The sequence below is a fragment of the Vipera berus genome (assembly GCF_964194415.1).
Source record: "Vipera berus genome assembly, chromosome: 1".
Classification (NCBI taxonomy): domain Eukaryota; kingdom Metazoa; phylum Chordata; class Lepidosauria; order Squamata; family Viperidae; genus Vipera; species Vipera berus.
In genome coordinates this window covers 263,940,944-263,961,548 of record NC_138202.1, presented here as the reverse complement: position 1 = coordinate 263,961,548, position 20,605 = coordinate 263,940,944, and the positions used below count along the sequence as shown (strand labels likewise).

General features: G+C 37.8%; 1 protein-coding gene across 1 annotated transcript in view; it reads left to right on the top strand.

The window, feature by feature from the left end:
• The window catches only part of LOC308679494 (vesicular inhibitory amino acid transporter-like), a gene marked incomplete at both ends in the record, with an annotated part of 70,751 nt that overhangs the window by 9,613 nt on the left and 40,533 nt on the right, over positions 1-20,605 (top strand). The window contains 2 exon segments of the mRNA XM_081346690.1: positions 4,641-5,694; positions 5,697-5,770. Of these exon segments, the coding sequence (XP_081202816.1) occupies positions 4,641-5,694; positions 5,697-5,770 (1,128 nt within the window).

Genomic DNA, 20,605 nt, shown 5'->3' with positions numbered 1-20,605 from the left:
TAAGCCTCCTGAATTTTAAAGAACCAAACCGATGACATGGCTGGCCTTGTTTAGACATTCAGTTGATATCCAATATGTGCATGGATCAAGCTGGAAAGAGAGCAGCCTGAACATGCTGGTCTTGCTCCATTCTCTCTTGAGCCCTGGATGTAGACAGCTACATTATGGAAAGGAATTTGTATTTGATATTTATTTAATACAGCTCTTCACACAGTGTGGAATCCTATTTTGCTATGGTTCTGGACTATTTGAAGATGAGTGCTCACATCAAAGCCAATTTCAATACATTACATTCTCCTCCTCCTCCTCCTATTTAGAACTTCACTGAACAACTCCAATTTTTACCTACCTGGAAGAATTCATCTAAATTCCTGAATGGATTTCAAGTGTTGGAGAAAAAAACATCCTTAAGGAAGACATTAGGTGTTATGCTGGAGGCAGGAATGTGACAGGATAACATCTGGATGCCATAGTCTTTATTTTATTCTCTCTCTCTCTCTCCTCCTTCCATATATTGCCCCCTTCTCTGTCCTTTGTCTTTTCTAGTTTACATCCACTGTTCCTTTCCTTTAGATTTTTAAATTGGATCCCATTTTTTGGAATGTTTAACCAGATCCTAATTTGCCCAGATCAAGTCAGTTCACAGTTTTGGAACCCATCCCAAGCTGCAGCAGCTGGATGGTGCACAACAGACAGAAGATAGAGAATCAAAACAAGAATAGAATAGAAGTCTCTAGATGGCCACCAGAAGCAATCAGCCCTGGTTCAAAACGCTGAGGAATAGTGTTGCTTTAACAGTTTTCTGAAATGCCAGAAACTAAGGGCTGCTTGAATCTCTGGAGACCAGAAATTCCCAAATAAAGAAAATGCAACAGATAAGGGTTGCCAGCACATTCCTGCCCCACCCTTACTCCATACAGAAACTAATGGTAGGCCAGCCTGGACCCATACCTTCATCACTAGACAAAATAATAATCTTTTGGATTTTGGACAGTTTACCTTCTGTCTTTCAGATTCAACTGAAGGAAGCATTCTTCTATATTTCAGCTGTAAAAGATTTCTTTCTTTTTTTACATTTAGATCAGCAGGCATTGAATTAACATGCACAGGTGCCAGAGTTCAAAGCAATCAGATTGCAATTGCTCGCCAAGGCACCTGCCCTTCCCTAGATAAAACAACCTCTGACAGTGATATTGTGTTTTCTTAGAAAATATGCCAGCAAAATACATAATGCTATGGAGAAAGCAAACAAGTAGAAAATTAACATAATATATTTATGCACAAGTTGGAAGACCATAGAAACATAAAGAAGCCTTTCTCACCATTAAAATAAACAAAGAAGGGGGTCGTTAACTTTCAATTTCATATTTCTAATACAAATATCTACTGTAAATAGAAATCCTGTACAATCAAGCAGCAGCTAAATCTTACTATTTTAAAGCTAAGATTTCTTAATAATGGAATAATGTGATTTGGGACCAGAATTGAGTGTCAGGATCTTGGATTCCTAAAAGATAATTCCCTTTTAAATCTGGACAGTTGTAATGCTTCAAATGAGACTCCAGCTTTATGTGTATATGCAAACACAAAGATAATAAATTTTCTAAAAGTATACAATAGTTTACCTAAAGAGACACCTATAATCCTTAGAATATTTTGTACTAAAATTTTCAACCTAAAATGACTTATAAAGGCCTTCTTATTTTAATGTATTTCTGTTACAATTTCTTGTTTAAGCGTGTAGCCACAAGAAGTTTGGATTGCCCAAACATATTACTTCAGTATAATGGCTCCATAAAGCTAGGAGGTTAATGTGGGTTATTTTTGGAGTTTCTGTGTTTGTAAAAGCAGTGGTAAATGCACTGTTACTTAGAATGTTTGTTCCCAGTATTTTGCTAACTGTTTTTTTGATGAGAAATGTTAATTAATTTCTGAACTAGGTCCTACTTCATTAAATGCATGTAAACAACTTGATAGGGATATACTTACATGACAGCAGAGAACAATATATGTCAACACTAGGGCCAAAAAGGCTATTAAATTGTACAGCACCATCAAACTGTTTTTTGGTAGAAAATAGGGTAGAAGACAGAAAATATGGTAAGAAAATATATTTTCTGTGCTTCTTGTGTTAGTTCTGTATCTGGAATTAATGCTACATCGATATTGTACACTAAACCTGCTGGATTTTAAAGAACCAAAACATGGACACTACTTAGAGTGTGATTCCCAGTATTTTACTTTGTTGGTTTTATTGATGCTGCCAAAATAGTGGGCTGGCAACCATTCTTCCTATCCTGATATGAAGGTCCAGTATGATGCTTGGATTTGATATGGTTAAAAGGAAAAGATATTTTAGAGAGCCACAGCCAGAACAGCTACATTTAGGACATTTGGGTTCAGCATAAAGATTGCTCCAATCAGTAAAAATGGAAGAAATTAAAAGAAGCATAAAAGTGCTGGGTTCATCTGCTGTGGTACAAATCAAATCTATTCTACACTTCATCCACTCCCATGGAAAGAAAATAGAAAGAGTATGAATCTAGCAGAAAAGGGGATTAAAGGGAAGGGTACATCTGGTTCCACAAATTACAACATTGGTCAGATCAACATAGAGCTGTACCAATTGCTAAAGTGGAACAGAGGGCTATTCCTGATATATTGTATTGTAATTTTAATTCCTATCAGTGATTCCCTTTCTTTCCTGCCCCCTCCCCTTCATTTTCACTTTCCAGATTCTAGGGAGATGTAGCAGAAGGAATGGTGGACTGATAAATTGACACATGACCAGGTTGAAGAGCCATTATTTTCCATCCCTTTGTCTTAAATCTATATAATATAAACTGATATCAAATCTTAAATATTTTTGGTGTTACTTACAATCCCGAAGTGCTAAAGTCTGGCATTATTTGGGAGCTGAATGTAGTGGCATCTCACTCTCTATAACTGTTACATATTTGTAAAACCCTCAAGTCACTAATAAATGAATTTGCTGTAAGATTTGAGCAAAAGAGTGACTGAACACTGTACAGCTTCTCACTGAAATAGATGTGCCAATAGAAAGGTAAGGAAGAATATGAATGAAACACCCCCCACACACAGTACCATTAAAACAGCTGCATCATTTGCACAGCTCACGTGGTGGGTTCAAGACTTCTTTGTCGCTGTCTTGCTATGTGTGAGCGTACAAAATCACTTTTTCAGATACTGTTTGGAACATGTTTTGAAGCAGGCATATAAACCTAGAAAAAGATACAGCTATTTTGATAATACTGAGAGGGGTTTGATAGATGGTCCCACACATTATAAAGTAGCTCCATCAAATGCTTTACACAGTCCCTATGGCAGGTAGGTAGTATAACTATATTAAAAGTCTGCCTCTGGAACAGGCAATAAATCAATAACTCTCCCTCTCAAAAATACAGCTGACTTAATATTCATTTCTTGGATAGAATCTTGCAAACAAAATTGCAGCCAGAGGAAGAGCTCCTTGGACAGAGAAGGTCATAGGACCAGTCCCTGATGTCTCTACATTTTTTTTTAAAAAAAAAGTATGCTGGCAAATAATAGAAGAATAAATATTCCCCACGTTCTGAAGAGCTCGTGCTAACCTCTCATAGTACTATCCACCATTTTGGAAGTGTTAGAAAATCTGTCCTCATTCTGGTTATTTTGGTATAATTGCGGTTGGCTAAATTAAAAAATACGCTCCTAGGGAAATAACCATAGCCTGCATTGCTGCCAAGAAAACAAAGGGACATAACCATCAGGACTCAATTTTGGCTCAAGGGAATCTTTATTTTTTGTAGACAGGTCTATTCTGTGTCGATCTCTAGGATTTTTTATTTTTATCAGCGTTGCTCAAACTGACAGGACTGTGGAATAAGATGAGGAAGAGATAGAATATAAACTAAAATCGGGATCTATGTAGTAGCATAAATTTTTCTCTCTGTTAAGTATGTATAATTAGGAAAAAATTTAAAATATCATTTCTCCGCTCAGCACTGAGAGGAGAAGGAACTTGTTTCTGGGTCTAAGTCGAAAGAAAAGGGGTCCCCCCCCACTTACCACAGACCCAGGGGAATGTAGAAATATAAGGAAGCATTGAAAAAGAGTATTGCAAAGTTAGAAAAGATTCATGAGAAGCTCCTCATGTTTATTTATTAGCATAGCTGCTAAAAGTGTCATTTCCCTATTTGCATACAGCATGTGAAGACAGCTAAAGCTCTTTGATTTTATCATTATTGAACCGCTATCGAACATTAATATGCACCATGATTAAATAGCTGCTTCAGAGCCTTTCAGAATTATGACTGTAATCACAACCAGCATTTAATATTTAATAAGAGCTTGTCTCTGCTGTTCACCTCTACGCAGCTTCCTAGGCTCTCCTGCCAGCAGTTGTGTTTGTATGTTTGTGTGTATGCATTTGTGTGCATGTTTCTTCTAACTTCGTACATTGTAAATATATGCATTTGGGGGCAACCATTATTTAGTGCGACAGGTTAATGTAAGAGCAGCCATTCTGTGCAATTAGCCAAAGGTAGCCATTGTCAGCTGCAGGTTTGAATGGACAATTTCTAAGCAACATCTTTTTTCAGGGTTTGTTTTTTTTGGTCTTCTCTGTGTTTTGTCTCTAGGGGATTTTTGTTCTAGGCTTGCCATATGCTCTGCTTCACAGTGGATACAGTGGGCTGCTTCTTATTATCCTTGCTGCAGTCTTCTGTTGCTACACAAGCAAAATTCTTATCGCTTGCCTCTATGAGGAAAATGAAGACGGGCAGCTTGTCAGAGTGAGAGGCACATATGAAGACATCGCTAACGCTTGCAGCAGAGGGTTGTTTCCAAGACATGGTGGCAGAGTGGTCAACGCGACCCAACTAATGGAGCTGATCATGACATGCATTTTGCATTTGGTTGTTAGTGGGAACTTGCTGTCACATAGCTTTCCAACTTTACTAATGACCGAGAAAACCTGGTCCATAATTGCATTTATAGGTCTGCTGCCCTGCGTGTTTATCAAAACCTTGAAAGTTGTATCCAGACTCAGTCTGCTCTGCTCCTTGGCCCATTTTATCACCATATTTGTAGTGATCACTTACTGTTTGACCCAAAGACACCGTTGGTCTTGGGCAAGGCTCAAGCTGTCGGTAGAATTCGAAGGTTTTCTGATTTCAGTTGGTGTGATCATTTTTAGTTACACTTCACAAATTTTCCTTCCTACCCTTGAAGAAAGCATGCAAAATCCTAGAGAGTGTAGGTCTATGTTGAACTGGACCCATTTCTTGGCTTGCGTATTCAAGACAAGCTTTGCAGTAACGGCACTGCTAACGTGGGGAGAAGAAACCAAAGAGGTTATTACTGATAACCTTCCTTCATCGTTACAGACTTCAGTGAACTTATGTCTCTTGGCCAAGGCACTCCTGTCCTACCCATTGCCCTTTTTTACAGTCACAAAAATATTGCATGCTTACGTATCACCTAGGGACAAAGTCAACTATAAATCACCATGGCTTGCTGTACTTTTAAAAAGTGTCCTGCTCCTATTGACTCTCCTGATGGCCATGTTCATACCACACTTTATCCTTCTTATGGGTCTAACTGGAGGTGTTACTGGTGCAGCGGTGACCTTCCTTCTTCCTTCTTTTTTCCACCTAAAGCTGAAATGGGAAAAGCTGATGCCGTTTGAGAAATGTGCATATCCGTGTTTATCTTGGGTATATTCTGTACCCTAGCTGGCCTGATATGTGTTGTGATTCAGGGCCAGCCTGTGGGTCCGGCAGCCGGCTCGGATGTCTCGGATGACTCAGACGAGGGGGAGGAGGAGGGTGTTGAAGACGAACTTGCTGATGATGGCTTGGAGGCTTCGCAGAGCCCCCAGCCAGGGCCCTCTTCTCAGCTGCGTGAGCCCGATAGTGCGGATGATGATGACCCACAGCTGGCCCTGTTCAAGGACGCCCGACGCAGGAGGCAGTCAAGCAGGAACAAGCAGAGAAAGGCTGTGGGACTCCTCGGAAGGAGGCACAGGGAGGCCACGCCCTGAACTCTAATAAAGGGAGTGTTTGGGGAAGGGCTGGTTGCTGAAAGCAACCGCTCCGTTTGAGGATCAAAGTTCCGGTATTTTGTTTCTTGTTCTGTTGTTTTGCTTGTGAATTAAACTTGGCAGACGCCTTCCAGCCTCAGTTGTTTTCCAGCCTCTGCCGTTTGTACAGGGGTTGCCTTTCTGCAAGGCCGGTAGTAGGCTGGTACAGAACAGTATGCTCAATAAAAAGTTTATTGAAAGCTTTTGGATAAAATGGGGAAGGACAAACCCAAGTATCTTAATATTTTGAAATCATGAAACATTAGAATTTAAATAAAAATACCAGCAGTCCTCGACTTATGACCACAATTTCTGTTGTTAAGTGAGACTTCTGTTAAATGAGTTTTTCCCCATTTTACGACCTTCACATTTGCTAAGTGAAACACCGCAGTTGTTAAATTAGTAACCCAGTTGTTAAGTGAATCTGGCTTCCCCATTGACTTTGCTTGTCAGAAGGTCCCAAAAGGTGATCACATGACCTTGGGACACAGCAATTGGCCATAAATATGAACCAGTTGCCAAGCATCTGAATTTTGATCACATGATTATGGGAATGCTACAAAGGTCGTAACTTTGAAAAACAGTCATAAGTCACTTTTTTCAGTGCTGTTATAACTTGGAATGGTCACTAAATGAACTGTTGTAAGTTGAGGACCACCTGTAAAGGATTGGATGGGGTTGGATCTAGAAGACAATAGCCATGCTTCGGCCCCACTGAAATCAACATGATAGCAATGGTTAAAAAGTTCCATTAGTTTCAACAAATGAAGACCAAGGAGCTGAATCTTTGATTTGGAATAAAGGCAGTTGTCCTTGGCTTTGGACTAACCTAGTGAAAGCCACACCTCAAAAACAGGATGGGACCAAAAACATTGGGGGTGGGGGGGTGCCATAACAAAAAACAGCTTTGATTTAATTGTAATTCATATAAATCAGTTACTATGACCACCATTTTATTTAATCAATTTCTCCCTTCCGTCTTGTTAACATTCCGGAGTACCTTAGGGATCACCTGCTGCCGGTGTCAACTTCCCTCCGCCCTGTGCGTTCCCACAGAGAGGGCCTCCTCAGGGTGCCACCGGTCAGAGAATGTTGTCTGGTGGCCCCCAGGGGGAGGTCCTTCTCTGTGGGCGCCCCGGATTTATGGAATCGGTTGCCGGTTGAGCTCCGGATGGCGCCCGACCTTCGCTCTTTCCGACGCGATCTGAAGACTTATTTGTTCGAACAAGCCTGCCTGGCCTGATGGGGGATGGGTTGGGATTTTATTGTTGTTTTAAATGTATTTAACTTATTGTTGTAGCTTGGGCATTTCGTTTAATTCTTTTTTAACTTTTGTATTTTTGTACTTTTATATGTTTGCCCTGTTCACCACCCTGAGTCCTTCGGGAGAAGGGCGGTATACAAATAAAATTATTAAATTAAATTAAATTAAATTTACAGTTTAGCATCCCTGGATCCCCTGTGCACATGATATACCACTGAACTGAAGCATGTAAGCATGTCTACTTCTACCAGATCCAATCCAGTATTTCCACATTTGCATGCAGATATTCTTGATTGTGACATTTATTTATAAAGTCAATGTGACTCTTCAGAGATGTTTTACAAGAGTCACAGCAGATTTTTGGACAAGTCAAAATGAGAAAATGCTAGCTCCTCTCATATTTAAACCTTTAAATTTTGTAGCTGGTATTGCTTTTAGCAATTCAGGAGAGAAATGTAGGAATACCTTAGCCAGACCTGGAGAGATAATAAATAAGCAGATAAATAAAAATCCTATTGCTTCTTTTATCATGAGACTTGCCTTCTAGGATGAGGAATATAAAGTAAACTTGATGTAATTGATGGAAAAAATGACTTTTATTTGTTTGTTTTTCCCTACTAAAAATTGTCTTGTTGGGAAGAGACTGAATTGCACCAAAGAAACAATGATATCTGGTGTGTGTAACCCTGCTTTCATTTACTGCTCCTCCAAACCAAATGCTCTCTGCGTAGTCATCTCATATTTTAAAAAGCAGCACAAGGGTGCAGGTTGGACCAGAGAAATAGCAGACAGCAAGAATTAAGCACACACGTTGCAAATTTTTCCTTCACAAAAAAAAAGCTATGTGTATTTGTCCATTGACTAGCTACTAAGAGCCAAATGGTGCTGTGTTATTTCTCTTATAATGAAATCCTAGGCACATCTCCAGAAGACAAATGTCTTTGCAGGTTTCCCTGCTTATGATTTGTTATATACTGTTGTCTCACTGCATAACAGATCCAATGCATCAATAAAACTGCAGACTAAAAGCAGAAGTTTCTCTGCTAGCTAGACAAAAAAAACTGTTGCCTTTCAAAAAAAAATCTGATAATATCCTGAACAGTTTTGTTTGTTAAGTAACGTACTGTCAAAATCAGCATGCAAATCATCACGAAATTATATTTTTGACATTTGTATTTTTCATACTTATTTTATACTGTGGTGTTTATTAACATTGTTTTAGCAAATGAAATAAAATTAAAAAGACTGCTTCCCATTTGTCCATAATAGAGACATTATGGCACATTCAGTCATGGTGGGATTGGGTTGATTTTAACTTCATGGAATGTGTGAATCCAGCAAGTCTAGTTTGCAAACCATTGTTTATCTTTCATGTAGTGTATAAATCAGCTAATTGTGGTTTAGTCAACAAATCATGCTTTAAAATCTGGCTTAACCATTGCATAAAGCCAGCCATTTTCAGAATTCATGCTTAAATGTATGTTAGGATCTTTTTTACCCTTATTTTTTCAAACAAGGCATCGGGGACTGCCTCAGCCATAATGTTAACCTGTAACAGGCAGGTTTACATATTATGATAAGCCCAAACCAAGTAGAGTAAACCACTTATGGCATACAATTGTGTACAGGCAAGCCATGTTGATCAGGTTACTTGAATATTATTTCATTAAACTCCTATGTTGAAAATACACTAGCCATTAATGTCAGTAAGAGTAATCTGTCAATAAGATTTCAACTAATCAACCCAGTTGTGTATCCCCCAGATTAATGTAAATCAGTGATATGCTGAAAAATCTACAACTGGCTCTGCCAACTCCATTACTACCATCACATTGCTCCATGAATGCCCAAACAGCTGATTGGTGTGCTAGGTGCTCAGCTCTACTCTCAACCAGCTTGCAAAATTCCATGAATTAAATGAATGAATGAATGAATAAGCAAGCAAGCAAACAAGCAGTTCCAGCATCGCACTGGTGTTGATTTAAAAATACTGTCCTGGTTCTGACAGATGAAACCCATCAAAAGAACTTCAAGGCAAAATTCTTCCTTAAAGAACATTTATTCAGTAAACAAAGTATTGGCACTACATAGTTGAACCCAAAAACTAAATTCCCTTCCCCCAGATAAAAACTAACAAAGTACATTTCCCACCCCCAATAAACTGTCATAAAACACATTCCCCAATTAGCTTCAAGTGCAGGTTTTCTCCTCAGCTCCTCAGCCCACCAAAAGGTTATCAGCTCGCCCTTGAGTTCCCACAGCAGCGTTATTATTATGGCTAGCTGAGCTTACATCCCAAACCACCACCACCCCCGCTGCACCTGATTTCTAAAAGCAAGAAAAGGCATGTTAAAGGAATAAAGAAAATGGCTGCATTTTTATCAGTTGTCAGAGCAGGAACATCCAATGTTAGCAGCGTTGACAAATACCTTGTTATATAAGCCAAACCTCCCATGTTACTTGATTCCCTACTGAACCACACAATAGTTTTCCTGGTTCAAGTCATTAAGCAGTCCGTTGTTTAGAACTGGTAGGTCAACTGAAACTTGGTGTTTATTTTCTTGGCTAGGTGTCTAGACTTCTTTCTTCTTATTCAACAGTGTTTAAGAAAAGCAAGCTCCCAAATGTAGGAAGAAACTTAAGTCTTAAGGATTGGTAGAGAGAGGGAAGAGAGTTTGATCTCGAGGGATATATAGAAGAACATGGGACATGCAGCACATTGTAAATATCTCAACAACCAGAAATTCTGACAGCAGTTGTTTGTTGTGAGGAAAAGAGATGCAAGAGTGAAGAAAGGTTGTAAGTAAAGAGGTTAAGCCTTAAGAATTTCTTCCTCTCTTTTGTATTCAAGCCTATACTTAGCCTTGTATTTTCAATATACTTGGTATACATCTTGAACTTTATATCTAACAGTGGACTAATCCAGCCATTCTCTTCCATCTCTGCCCTATTTACCTGGAAAAAAAACACAGTTCTGGAGCTGCTAAAGATAAGCTTGTGGCAAGGAATTTGGTTATCACCATTATTTATTTTTGTTCCATTCAGTATCAACACTGGTAAGACTCATGCTTTTAGAATGTAATTATCTTGTGATAAAAAACCTCATTGGCTTCATCAAAAAATTATTATGCAATTTATTTGGTTTCTTTTTGTATGCAGAGTATTTCTTGATTTTTAATACTTTATCTGAACAAATTATAAGCTGAATAAAGTAAATCAGCTTCAATAAGCAGAGCCATAATTAACATCCTGTAAAATAGACTTTAGTTTTAAAAGATATTAACTTATTAAAAGAATAGGAATCACAATATATTTTGCATTAGCGATAATCCGTTATGATAGGAAACAATCTAGACAGAAGTACTTTAATGAATACTTGGCATCTTAATATGCCAAATCTATCTTGGTCTAGATAATTAAAAGAATTGTTTGAAAGACAAAAAGTTAAATTATGCTTACTAGCTTTCACTCACACTGGCACTGAGTCATAATAAAAATGTGGAAAGGGATTTGAATTCCAGACTTGAATGCCAAACAATAATGTCAAAATGTAGAAACTGTCTTTGTACTTCTCAGCAGCTGTGCCTGTGGTTTGAATGAACAAAACTGACTTCTCAGCAGGAGTTTAAATAGATATTTATCCAGAAGCATAAAACTATAATATTCTGCATAACAGCCTTCTACCACCTTGGTGCCTTCTAGATGTATGGAATGTATATGGACAAGAAGCAGCATATGTGTTTTTATTACACAGTGTTTTTCCCATCCTTATTCAAGATGCACAACAATCATGTAAAGAGACTCTTCACTATCCAATAAAATCATAGTTGATTGTCTAAAATAATAAAATAAAATAAAATAAAATAAAATAAAATAAAATAAAATAAAATAAATAATAAAATAAAATAAAATAAAATAAAATAATAAAATAAAATAAAATAAAATAAAATAAAATAAAATAAAATAAAATAAAATAAAATAAAATAATAAAATAAAATAAAATAAAATAAAATAATAAAATAATAAAAATGTCCTTAAAAAACACTAGATCAAACTAAGAATCTAAGTTCCATAAGCACAGTGAAATAGTAATATCTTCCCTGCTTTTTCAGTCAGGACTGGATGGGTGAGTCATCAAGCCCTTGGTTGGGCAACCAATTCTACAATAAAGGTTGCCTCCAAAAAGGCTCCCTCATGCTCTCCTACTGTCTTATGGCCAGGAGTTGGGAATCTGCAGAATCTCTTCTCAGACTGAAGTCTCAGGATGAGCAGATTCTGACACAGGGCTTCATAGGCCATAATCAGAATAACAGTTGGGAGAGACCTTGGAGGTCTTCTAGTCCAACCCCCTGCTCAGGCAGGAAACCTTATACCATTTCAGACAAATTATTGACCAATCTCTTCTTTAAAACCTCCAGTGTTAGAGCACCCACAACTTCTGGAGGCAAGTCATTCCATTGATTAATTGTTCTAGCTGTTCAACACTTTGTTTAACTCTCTTCAACTAACCATCACTCTGAATTGGACATGGAAACATATTGATAGCCAATATACTGTAGCAAGTACAATATAGATCTTGCCTTGCTGAAATAGCCCTCACTAGCCGACAAGCAAGTTGCTACTTCACCCATAGCAGTTTCTTCAAAAGTCATCTCAAATAGATGGTGTTGTGGTAATCCAATCTCAAGGTGACAAAGGCTTGAGTAACCACCTTCAGAAACTCTTGCACTAAAGAAGACTAGAATCTGCATATCAGCTAAAACTGAAGCTCAGCAATTATTCCCTTGGCTGAAGCAGAAGTCATGAATTCAGAATATTGCTCCCATCCCATCTTGCTTCCAAACTATTCTTTCATAGGGATACAACCCCTCCAGAACCAGTGTGGTATTCGGTGTTTGACTAGACAATTTTTGAGCAAAACACAACTTAATTTTGCCAGGATTCAGTTTTGAAATTGTTTGTCCCATCCTGTCCCTCATACTTGTAGACAGGGAGAAAGGACATCCACTACATTTCTTACTCAATAGATGGAGGAGTATAGTATCAGCATTTCAATAATAGCTGACTTTGAACTGACAGATGACCTCTGCCAAAAATTTCATACAGATGCTGAACAATGTGGGCTAGAGAATTGGGCCCTCTAGCATTATACCAAAGAGTAGACAACAGCTTGACTGCCATTCCTCCATCTCCCATTGGAATCATCATCTCAGGAAGGAGTGGAATCACTGTAAAAATGCTACCAACCCCAGTCCTTATAAACTATCCATGGTTGATAATAATAAATGCTGCTCACACTTACTAAAAAAGACTACAAAGGCTATATGCCCTCCCTTTGTTTCACCTAAGGTCATCCAGAAAAGTGACCAATGCAGTTTTAGTCCTCCACTCTAGTATGAAACCATATTGAAAGAATTAATAATAATAATAATAATAATAATAATAATAATAATAATAATAATAATAATAATAGTAGTAGTAGTAGTAGTAGTAGTAGTAGTAGTAGTGTTGGAAGGGACCTTGCAGGTCATCTAGTCCAACCCCTGCTCAGGCAGGAAACCCTATACCATTTCAGACAAATGGCTGTCCAGTCTCTTCTTAAAAACTTCCAGTGTTGAAGCATTCACCACTTCTGGAGGCAAGTTGTTCCACTGGTTAATTGTTCTAACTGTCAGGAAGTTTCTCCTTAGTTCTAGGTTAAACTAATTCATTCAGGATCCTCTGGAACTGATGCACTACCATCTTCTTCATGATCCTCCCTAATAAGTGGAAGATTGGAGACCAGGGAAAACGTAATCAAGCTGAGAAGGAGGGGTTTTTTTTTTAAGTTTCTTTTCAGGAAGGGTCAAGCCACTAGCTCTTGCAAGACACAAAGTACTAACCTCTTATTCAATAAAATGTTACTAATCTTTTAAATCCACCCTCCCATATCTGCCTGGATACCTGAAGGAGCCAGAACAACTCATGTTGCAAAGATGCCAGTCCATAAGCTCCAGCAAATTCTAGACTATGTGGTAAGATTTGCACTGGATTCTTCCATATGGAGTCTAAATCATTTTATCAACAAAATGACAGGCAAACAAATCATAGCATCCTGAATGATATGATGTTCTTTCCATCCATCCTTACCTAATAAGATATATTGTGGGTCATCGTAATCAGGGCCACTAGATTATTAGGTAATGCTACAATCATTAAAAAAATGCTGGCATTTATTGTCTTTATCACCACAGTCTAGACCAGAACAGAAATTCCTATTGTGCCTGGTCCCTGATTGTATTCACTCCTTGTTGTCAGTTGACTGTGCTCTAAGAATTGATCCTACCAATTCAGCTACTCCGTACACCAAGGAATAGAAGTAGGGGATAAGGGATAACGAGGTCCTGCTTGGGACAATTATAACTCATTATCTCTGAATTCCAGAGATTGCTCAGGCACAATGTGGAACTATCCATCAAATCACTGGAAATATATACAAGTGTCTGCAAGAAACTAACCATATACTGTATACAAAATGTCTGGACATAGCATCCAAATTAATCCCTCACCACTCATGAACCACATCCTGCCATGGCACCGTATTCATCACTATGTCCTCTATTTTGGTATCACAAGCCATATGCTCTTATGGGATAAACTAGACTCAACATGCGACCACCTATATGAATCAAGCCAGATATCACTTGAAATAATTCATGGAGGTGATGATTTTTTCAATGTTTTGAACTCACCTCCAGAGCATAGAAACTGAAATACATGCCAGGTATGCTCTGTTTTATCTAAAAAGAAGAAGCATGATTTTATTACATGGACCTGCATTCACAAGCACCAATCTGAGGCCACAGCACCTAGGAATGTTGTTTTCAGGTTCTTGGTAGAGCAGTTGGATAAGAAGGAGATCGACACTCAACTGCTGATTTCCCTATTCTTGGTACAGCTAATCAATGCATCCCATCATAACTCCTTCTGCCAGCCTTTTGCCTTCTTGACCCTTCATGGCATTCAGAGCATCCCAGACAAATATCACCTAAGTCTCCTTATATACACTCCTGAATTGGTATAGCTATCTGGCCCACTAACCAACTTTTTCTCCTACATCCTAGCCACCCTAAAACATACCTCAGCAACTTACCTAGGATTCCTCTTTTCCCCAATAGCTGTACTCCATCTGGGATCATGTTTGGTGAGGTACTCCCATACTGTTAAATAAAGAACCTCCTCAGATATGCTCTTCCTCCTAAGGCAGAAAGTGAACTATACAAGATATTTGCAGTAGCAGCTCCCATCAAGCACAACCAACTCTGTCATTTCCAAATGGTGGCAATCTACTGTAAATTCTACAGTTCTATAGCATGGACTGTTGTAGTTGTTGTTAGTTGCGAAGTCGTGTCCGACCCATCGCGACCCTATGGACAATGTTCCTCCAGGCCTTCCTGTCCTAGCATGGACTGAGAGACCACTAATCAAGAATGTTAGTGTATTGCTAAAATAATATCAGAATGTAATATTACTGTGTGACTCAATTTATCTTCTAACAGGAAAAAAACAACAATAATACATACAGGTACATGAAATTCTTTATTCTACACTGTTTTGCCCATTCATTCCAGGCAAGTGATAAGAGCTACTGAAAGTCCATATCTTTTTGTGCAGGCAAATAAGTTTTTTCCCCCACTAAAATTTATGAGAATTTCTACATGGGCAAAAAAAAATCTTATTTAAATTTGTCCCATAAGACGTTTATAGATTTTTTTTTCAAGTTGTGACTTCATCGTCTGCCTTATTGCATTTCTGAACTAAATCCTTCTTTGTTCCTTTTCACATTTAGTCAGATTTAGATTGTCATTGCTTTGTTGGAGTGAGCTAAAAATAGATTGCCATATGAGATACAATAGCTGTTGGAAATAGAGTTTATAAAGAAGTACAAGGATAGTGTTGAATAAAATATACATGGAAAAAAAACTAAATACAATTTTCAGTATAGCGAGTTGTGAGAATTCATGCGGATGAGCAGCTTCTGGATTTGACAATGAACATATGGATACAGATAAAAGCATCCCACATGTTTTGGGGGCAGTTAGTGATTGGCTTCCAACAGCACACTAAGCCACAAATTTGCCACTTTCATCAGCTTCAAGACCACACTAGAACTTGTGTCAGATGTCAAAAATCTCACACGAAAAATACTTTGAGCATCCTAGATCAAGTCAAGTTCAAAAATGCTAGGGAATTCCTGGAAGCCTGGCACTCAGACAAATCAACCATCAAGAGATAAGCAACATCTACATACTATTCAAAAAACCAAAAAAGAAACAAAAACACCAAAACTCCTCCTCATCAGCAATCAACACCCAAATGAGCAGAGATTAATACTAACATTAATACTAGACCAACATTTTAGAAATCAAAACTACCCCAATCAGGGAACTACTGACTCAGACAAACAAGCTAACAATAATCACCAGCCTAATCAAGGAACCACCAAGGACTGACTCACAACACTGACAGGGCAAGTCACTAGTATATAAAAAGAGAGCAAACCCCATTTCCTTTCTAGCACTGTTGATGTTACTTAGTCTGGTAATGAAATATCTGCAAGAAAACAACCAAGGTCAAAGACCACCAAAGACTCCACAGTTCAACCCTGAGCTACAAATATTCTCTTCTAAAAAACGTATTAGAGTATCACTGGCTGAAATTTAAATTAAACTGGTCAACATATATAGCATGCAATATAGGACAGTGTTAACAGAAAATTTGCAATAGTATTGCCATAGCTTTCAATGTTATACCATCCCAAATTTCCAGAACCCTAAAGATCCCATCAGCGCAAAGTTTTAAAAAGTATCTCACTGCATGGACTCCTTACTATACTATACTATTCCATAACAGAAGCACCAAATTGCCTCTTTGATGAAAGAATCAGTGACATCACCATTGCCTAGGCCAGGGGTAGGCAACCTTGGCTCTTTTATGACTCGTGGACTTCAGCTCCCAGCCTGGCTCAGGAATTCTGGAAGTTGAAGTCCACGAGTCATAAAAGAGCCAAGGTTGCCTACCCCTGGCCTAGGAGATGTCCACTTAGGGACTTCTTTCATGTCCCCATTAAGTTGCCCACTGAAGTGGTACCCATCTATCTATTCAAAGTCACCCCCTTTCGAACTGCTGGGTTGGCAGGAGCTGGAGTGAATGACAGTAACTCACTCCACCACATGGCAGCAACCGGATCTCAAACAATTGCCAATTGTCAGACCAGCATCCTAACCACATGAGTCACCACACTTCTGGACTCTTTACTGCAACAATAAGGCTTGCCATAATTGTGTGGAAATAGAGAACTTCACTAGAGAAACTCACAGGAAATTAAACACTCATTAGGCACCAGCAGATTACCAATGTACTATAATGTGCTAGCTAATATTTATAGCTCTTTATGGGCTAATATTATAACAATGTAAACTGACATTAATAGGTTTGTTTTAATGAAAATAGCTGCAAAAATATTTCCATGTACATCTTTATTTCTATTTGGTTGACCAAGCAATCGTCTGAAGTTTGTAAAAATCCTGCAAACATTTTTCAATTTTCAGTTTAGTTCTGTAATATCATATCAACCCAATTCATTGCAGCTGTGCCTGCTTTGTTGAAATGTCTTTTATTCAAAGCTTGGAATTAAGCACAACCATTTTATTATATGCCACACTGAAGTACAGTGGGGAGGGGAAATGTAAAAGATAACTAACACTGACAATAGTACTTTAAATATTCCTTTCATCATAAAACGGTGCTCAAGGCAGCTGCAGCTTCTGTATGGAAACTCGGGCAAAAACCATGGATTTCTTTTCTTTGTGAGTGATCACAAGCAGCAACTATGACCTGGACTGGTACCAAGGTTAATTATCGTGGAACATCCATAGTGATGTTCCTTAGTCCTACTTCCTTTTGTGAAAGTTCTTTTGGTCTCCTCAACTGTTTCTGAATGAGTAGCAAGGAGAAAAGGAAATGTAATTAGTAAGGTCTTACTCTTGTTGTTGTTAGTTGCGAAGTCGTGTCTGACCCATTGTGACCCCATGGACAATGTTCCTCCAGGCCTTCCTGTCCTCTACCATCTTCTGGAGTCCATTTAGGCTCACGCCTACTGCTTCAGTGACTCCATCCAGCCACCTCATTCTCTGTTGTCCCCTTCTTCTCTTGCCCTCAACCTTTCCCAACATTAGGCTCTTCTCCAGTGAGTCCTTCCTTCTTATTCTTAGCCATTGTAAACTAGGACAGATTGGAGTAGGAAGAGAGGCACCAAAATGGCAGGGCAAAAGAATCAAGGAAGGAATGGAGTCATGTGAGAAATAGATCCAAGCCCCCTTCTCCCCCAAAATGGGTGACACAAATTAATGAAATCCACAGGTAAGAAACTACTGAATGAGGGGCAGACCTGGTAGAGAATATTAGGGAAGAGTGCAAGTCTGAGGATGCTCATTCTTGACATGAAAAAAGAGGAAATAAAAAGAAAGAAGAATGAGTTATGGGTTTAGGGAAAGATTTAAGTTAAGAAGGATGCTTACAAAACTGTTTTCTTCTGTTGACTAATACAGGGCTTATGTTTCCCCAATTACAGGTAGTCTTTGACTTAGAACAGTTGATTTAGTGACCATTCAAAGTTATAACAGCACTGGGGGAAAAAATGACTTACAACTATTTTTCACACTTTTAACTGTTGCAGCATCCCCGAGGTCCAGTGGTGGGATTCAGCCAGTTCACACCAGTTCAGCAGAACCGGTAGCTAATTTTTTGTTGCCCAGGCCCAGAATGGACTTCCGGAAGCGGCATCCACACTGAGAACCAGTTGTTCACATATTTGAATCCCACCACTGCCGAGGTCATGTTATCAAAATTTGGATGCTTGGCAACTGGTCCATATTTATGACAGTTGCAGTGTCCAGGGGTCATATGATCACTTTCTGTGACTTCTGACGAAGCAAAATCAATGGGAAAGCCATTTTCACTCAACATTTGTGTTACTAACCTAACAACTCCAGTGATTCACTTAACAACTATGGCAAGAAAGGTCATAAAATGGGGCAAAACTCACTTAACAAATATTTCACTTAGCAACAGAAATTTTGGGCTCACTTGTAGTTGTAGGTTGAGATTTATCTGTGTTTCATAATTTATTAAAGTGCCTATTAATTAATAAATTAAGACATGATAACCCTAAGTCTCTCTTGGGTCCATATATACCTCAGGAACCTCATATAAGGTTGAGATAATTTCTCATTAATTTTGTAATTTAAACTGCTTTAAAAATGAATCACAATTCAAGTCTCCTCTGTCAATTAGCTGGGAGAATTGTCTGACTCCACTATCAGTATTTCAAGTAATATTGGAAAGATTTCTCCATCCAGCGATGATGATGCAAATAATTTGCAGTTTGGATAGAGGAGTGATGAAAATATAATAATGTTCCATTCCAGGAAGAAATGTCAAAAAATAAAATAAAAGACAAAACAAAACTCAGAGCAAAAAGACTGTATTTTTTACCTCCTCCAAATAATCTCAGCCAATTCCAGAATGCTAAAATAAGGAACTATGTTGAACAGCATCCAAGTCTGCTTACATTTTGGCATCAGTGTCTTTTTTTAGCCAAATTAAACACTAATATCTGGTCGAAATGGAAAAAAGAAATATTGGAAAATTAATGAGGAATCATTGCAGTTCAGTACATTCAGTTGATCTCACTTGTCCCGCAATAACCCCAGTGTTCAACCCAATGAAAAGATTGAAGTTGTGTGAACCTGACCAAAATCCCCTCTCTCCCACTCCATACTGTAGGTTGTTTCCCTTATTCCTACTCAGTTTGCTTTATTTCTCCTTCAGGTACAATGATATATGTATTTCTTTGCTAGGTGACTGATTAAGGAAGGTTCAAGATGGATCTCAGAGAATATTGAAAGGCATTTGTTGAGACCCAAACACTTTTATTAAATGTTCCTCCTGATTATCATGAAATGCACCATGAGCCAAAAGCTGAATTGTTGCTCCCTAAAATTCATTTTATCCCAAACATCTAAGAAGAAAAGGAGGGGTGTGCATTTGGAAAAGCTGTATAAGGCATATTATCTATGCTTCAAATAATAGACTGATGGCTATCTAGAAAAATGCTAAATCAAGTTTCAGTTTTCAAAACTGCTATTCATTAGCTGTAAAACTTCAAAACTCATACCCAAATGCTGAAAATCATTTTTTCTGCTCTCCTGCACTACTATTAATACCAAGATAATCTATCTCTGTTTTAAAAAAAAAGTTTAATCTTCCAAAATTCCTGTTGAAAAGGAAATGAAGGTTTTTGTTTTTTTTAAACTGATAATATTTCAAGATTTACAGTCCAGGAAGCTTATATGTGAAATAAATGATGGGAATTTCATTGCCGTTTTAATCATTTGTATTGTATTTCAGACAGCAGAGAGAAAACCTTGAAAGTATTTTTGTCACAGTCTAAAGTTGCCAGCTTATTTAAGCAGGATAGTTGCTTCATATTGTTTCTGGTTTGAAAACTTGTGCAGTTTGATGGCTAAGATCCATGGTTTGGACTAGGATGTGCTAAGATGCATCCTAATAAATTCAGACAAAATTTATATCTGCTGATTATATTTGGCAGAAGAGGTTACAGGTTCCAAGTACTATTATTTCTTGGTAAGCCTACAAAATCTTATCAATATAGATAAGTATTTGTCAACCTCAGAGACTTAAGATGTATGGATTTCAACTCCCAGAATTCCCCAGCCAGCAAAGTGAGGGAAATTGACTATAACACATCACCAGAGCTTTGAAGAATCCTTTCATTAATTTTCATTTTGTGGTTATATCAATTAAGTAATTCTTAATAGTTTACATCTGTTATACCTGTGGTTAGAAAAACTGCATATTAATGTTCAACAAAACAATGAATCAATAAAATGTTTATTATGGTCAGTGGCCAGAACTGTATGCAATTCTAAGAATACAGTTAAAATGAATAAACAAATACATTATGTACAAATAAAAGATAAACAATTAGAAAAGATCTAAAACAAATAGAAACACTACAAGAGCTATTCAACAAATGATTGTGGAATTACTATAAATACACAGGTTAAAAAAAATGAATTCTCTATAATGGTTCTTACAATCTTAAACTATATTAAAAATACATCTAGGGTATGATAAATTTAATTTTATAGGTAAATAGAATGGACCTGGGAATAAGTGAGGAAAAAATTACAGTA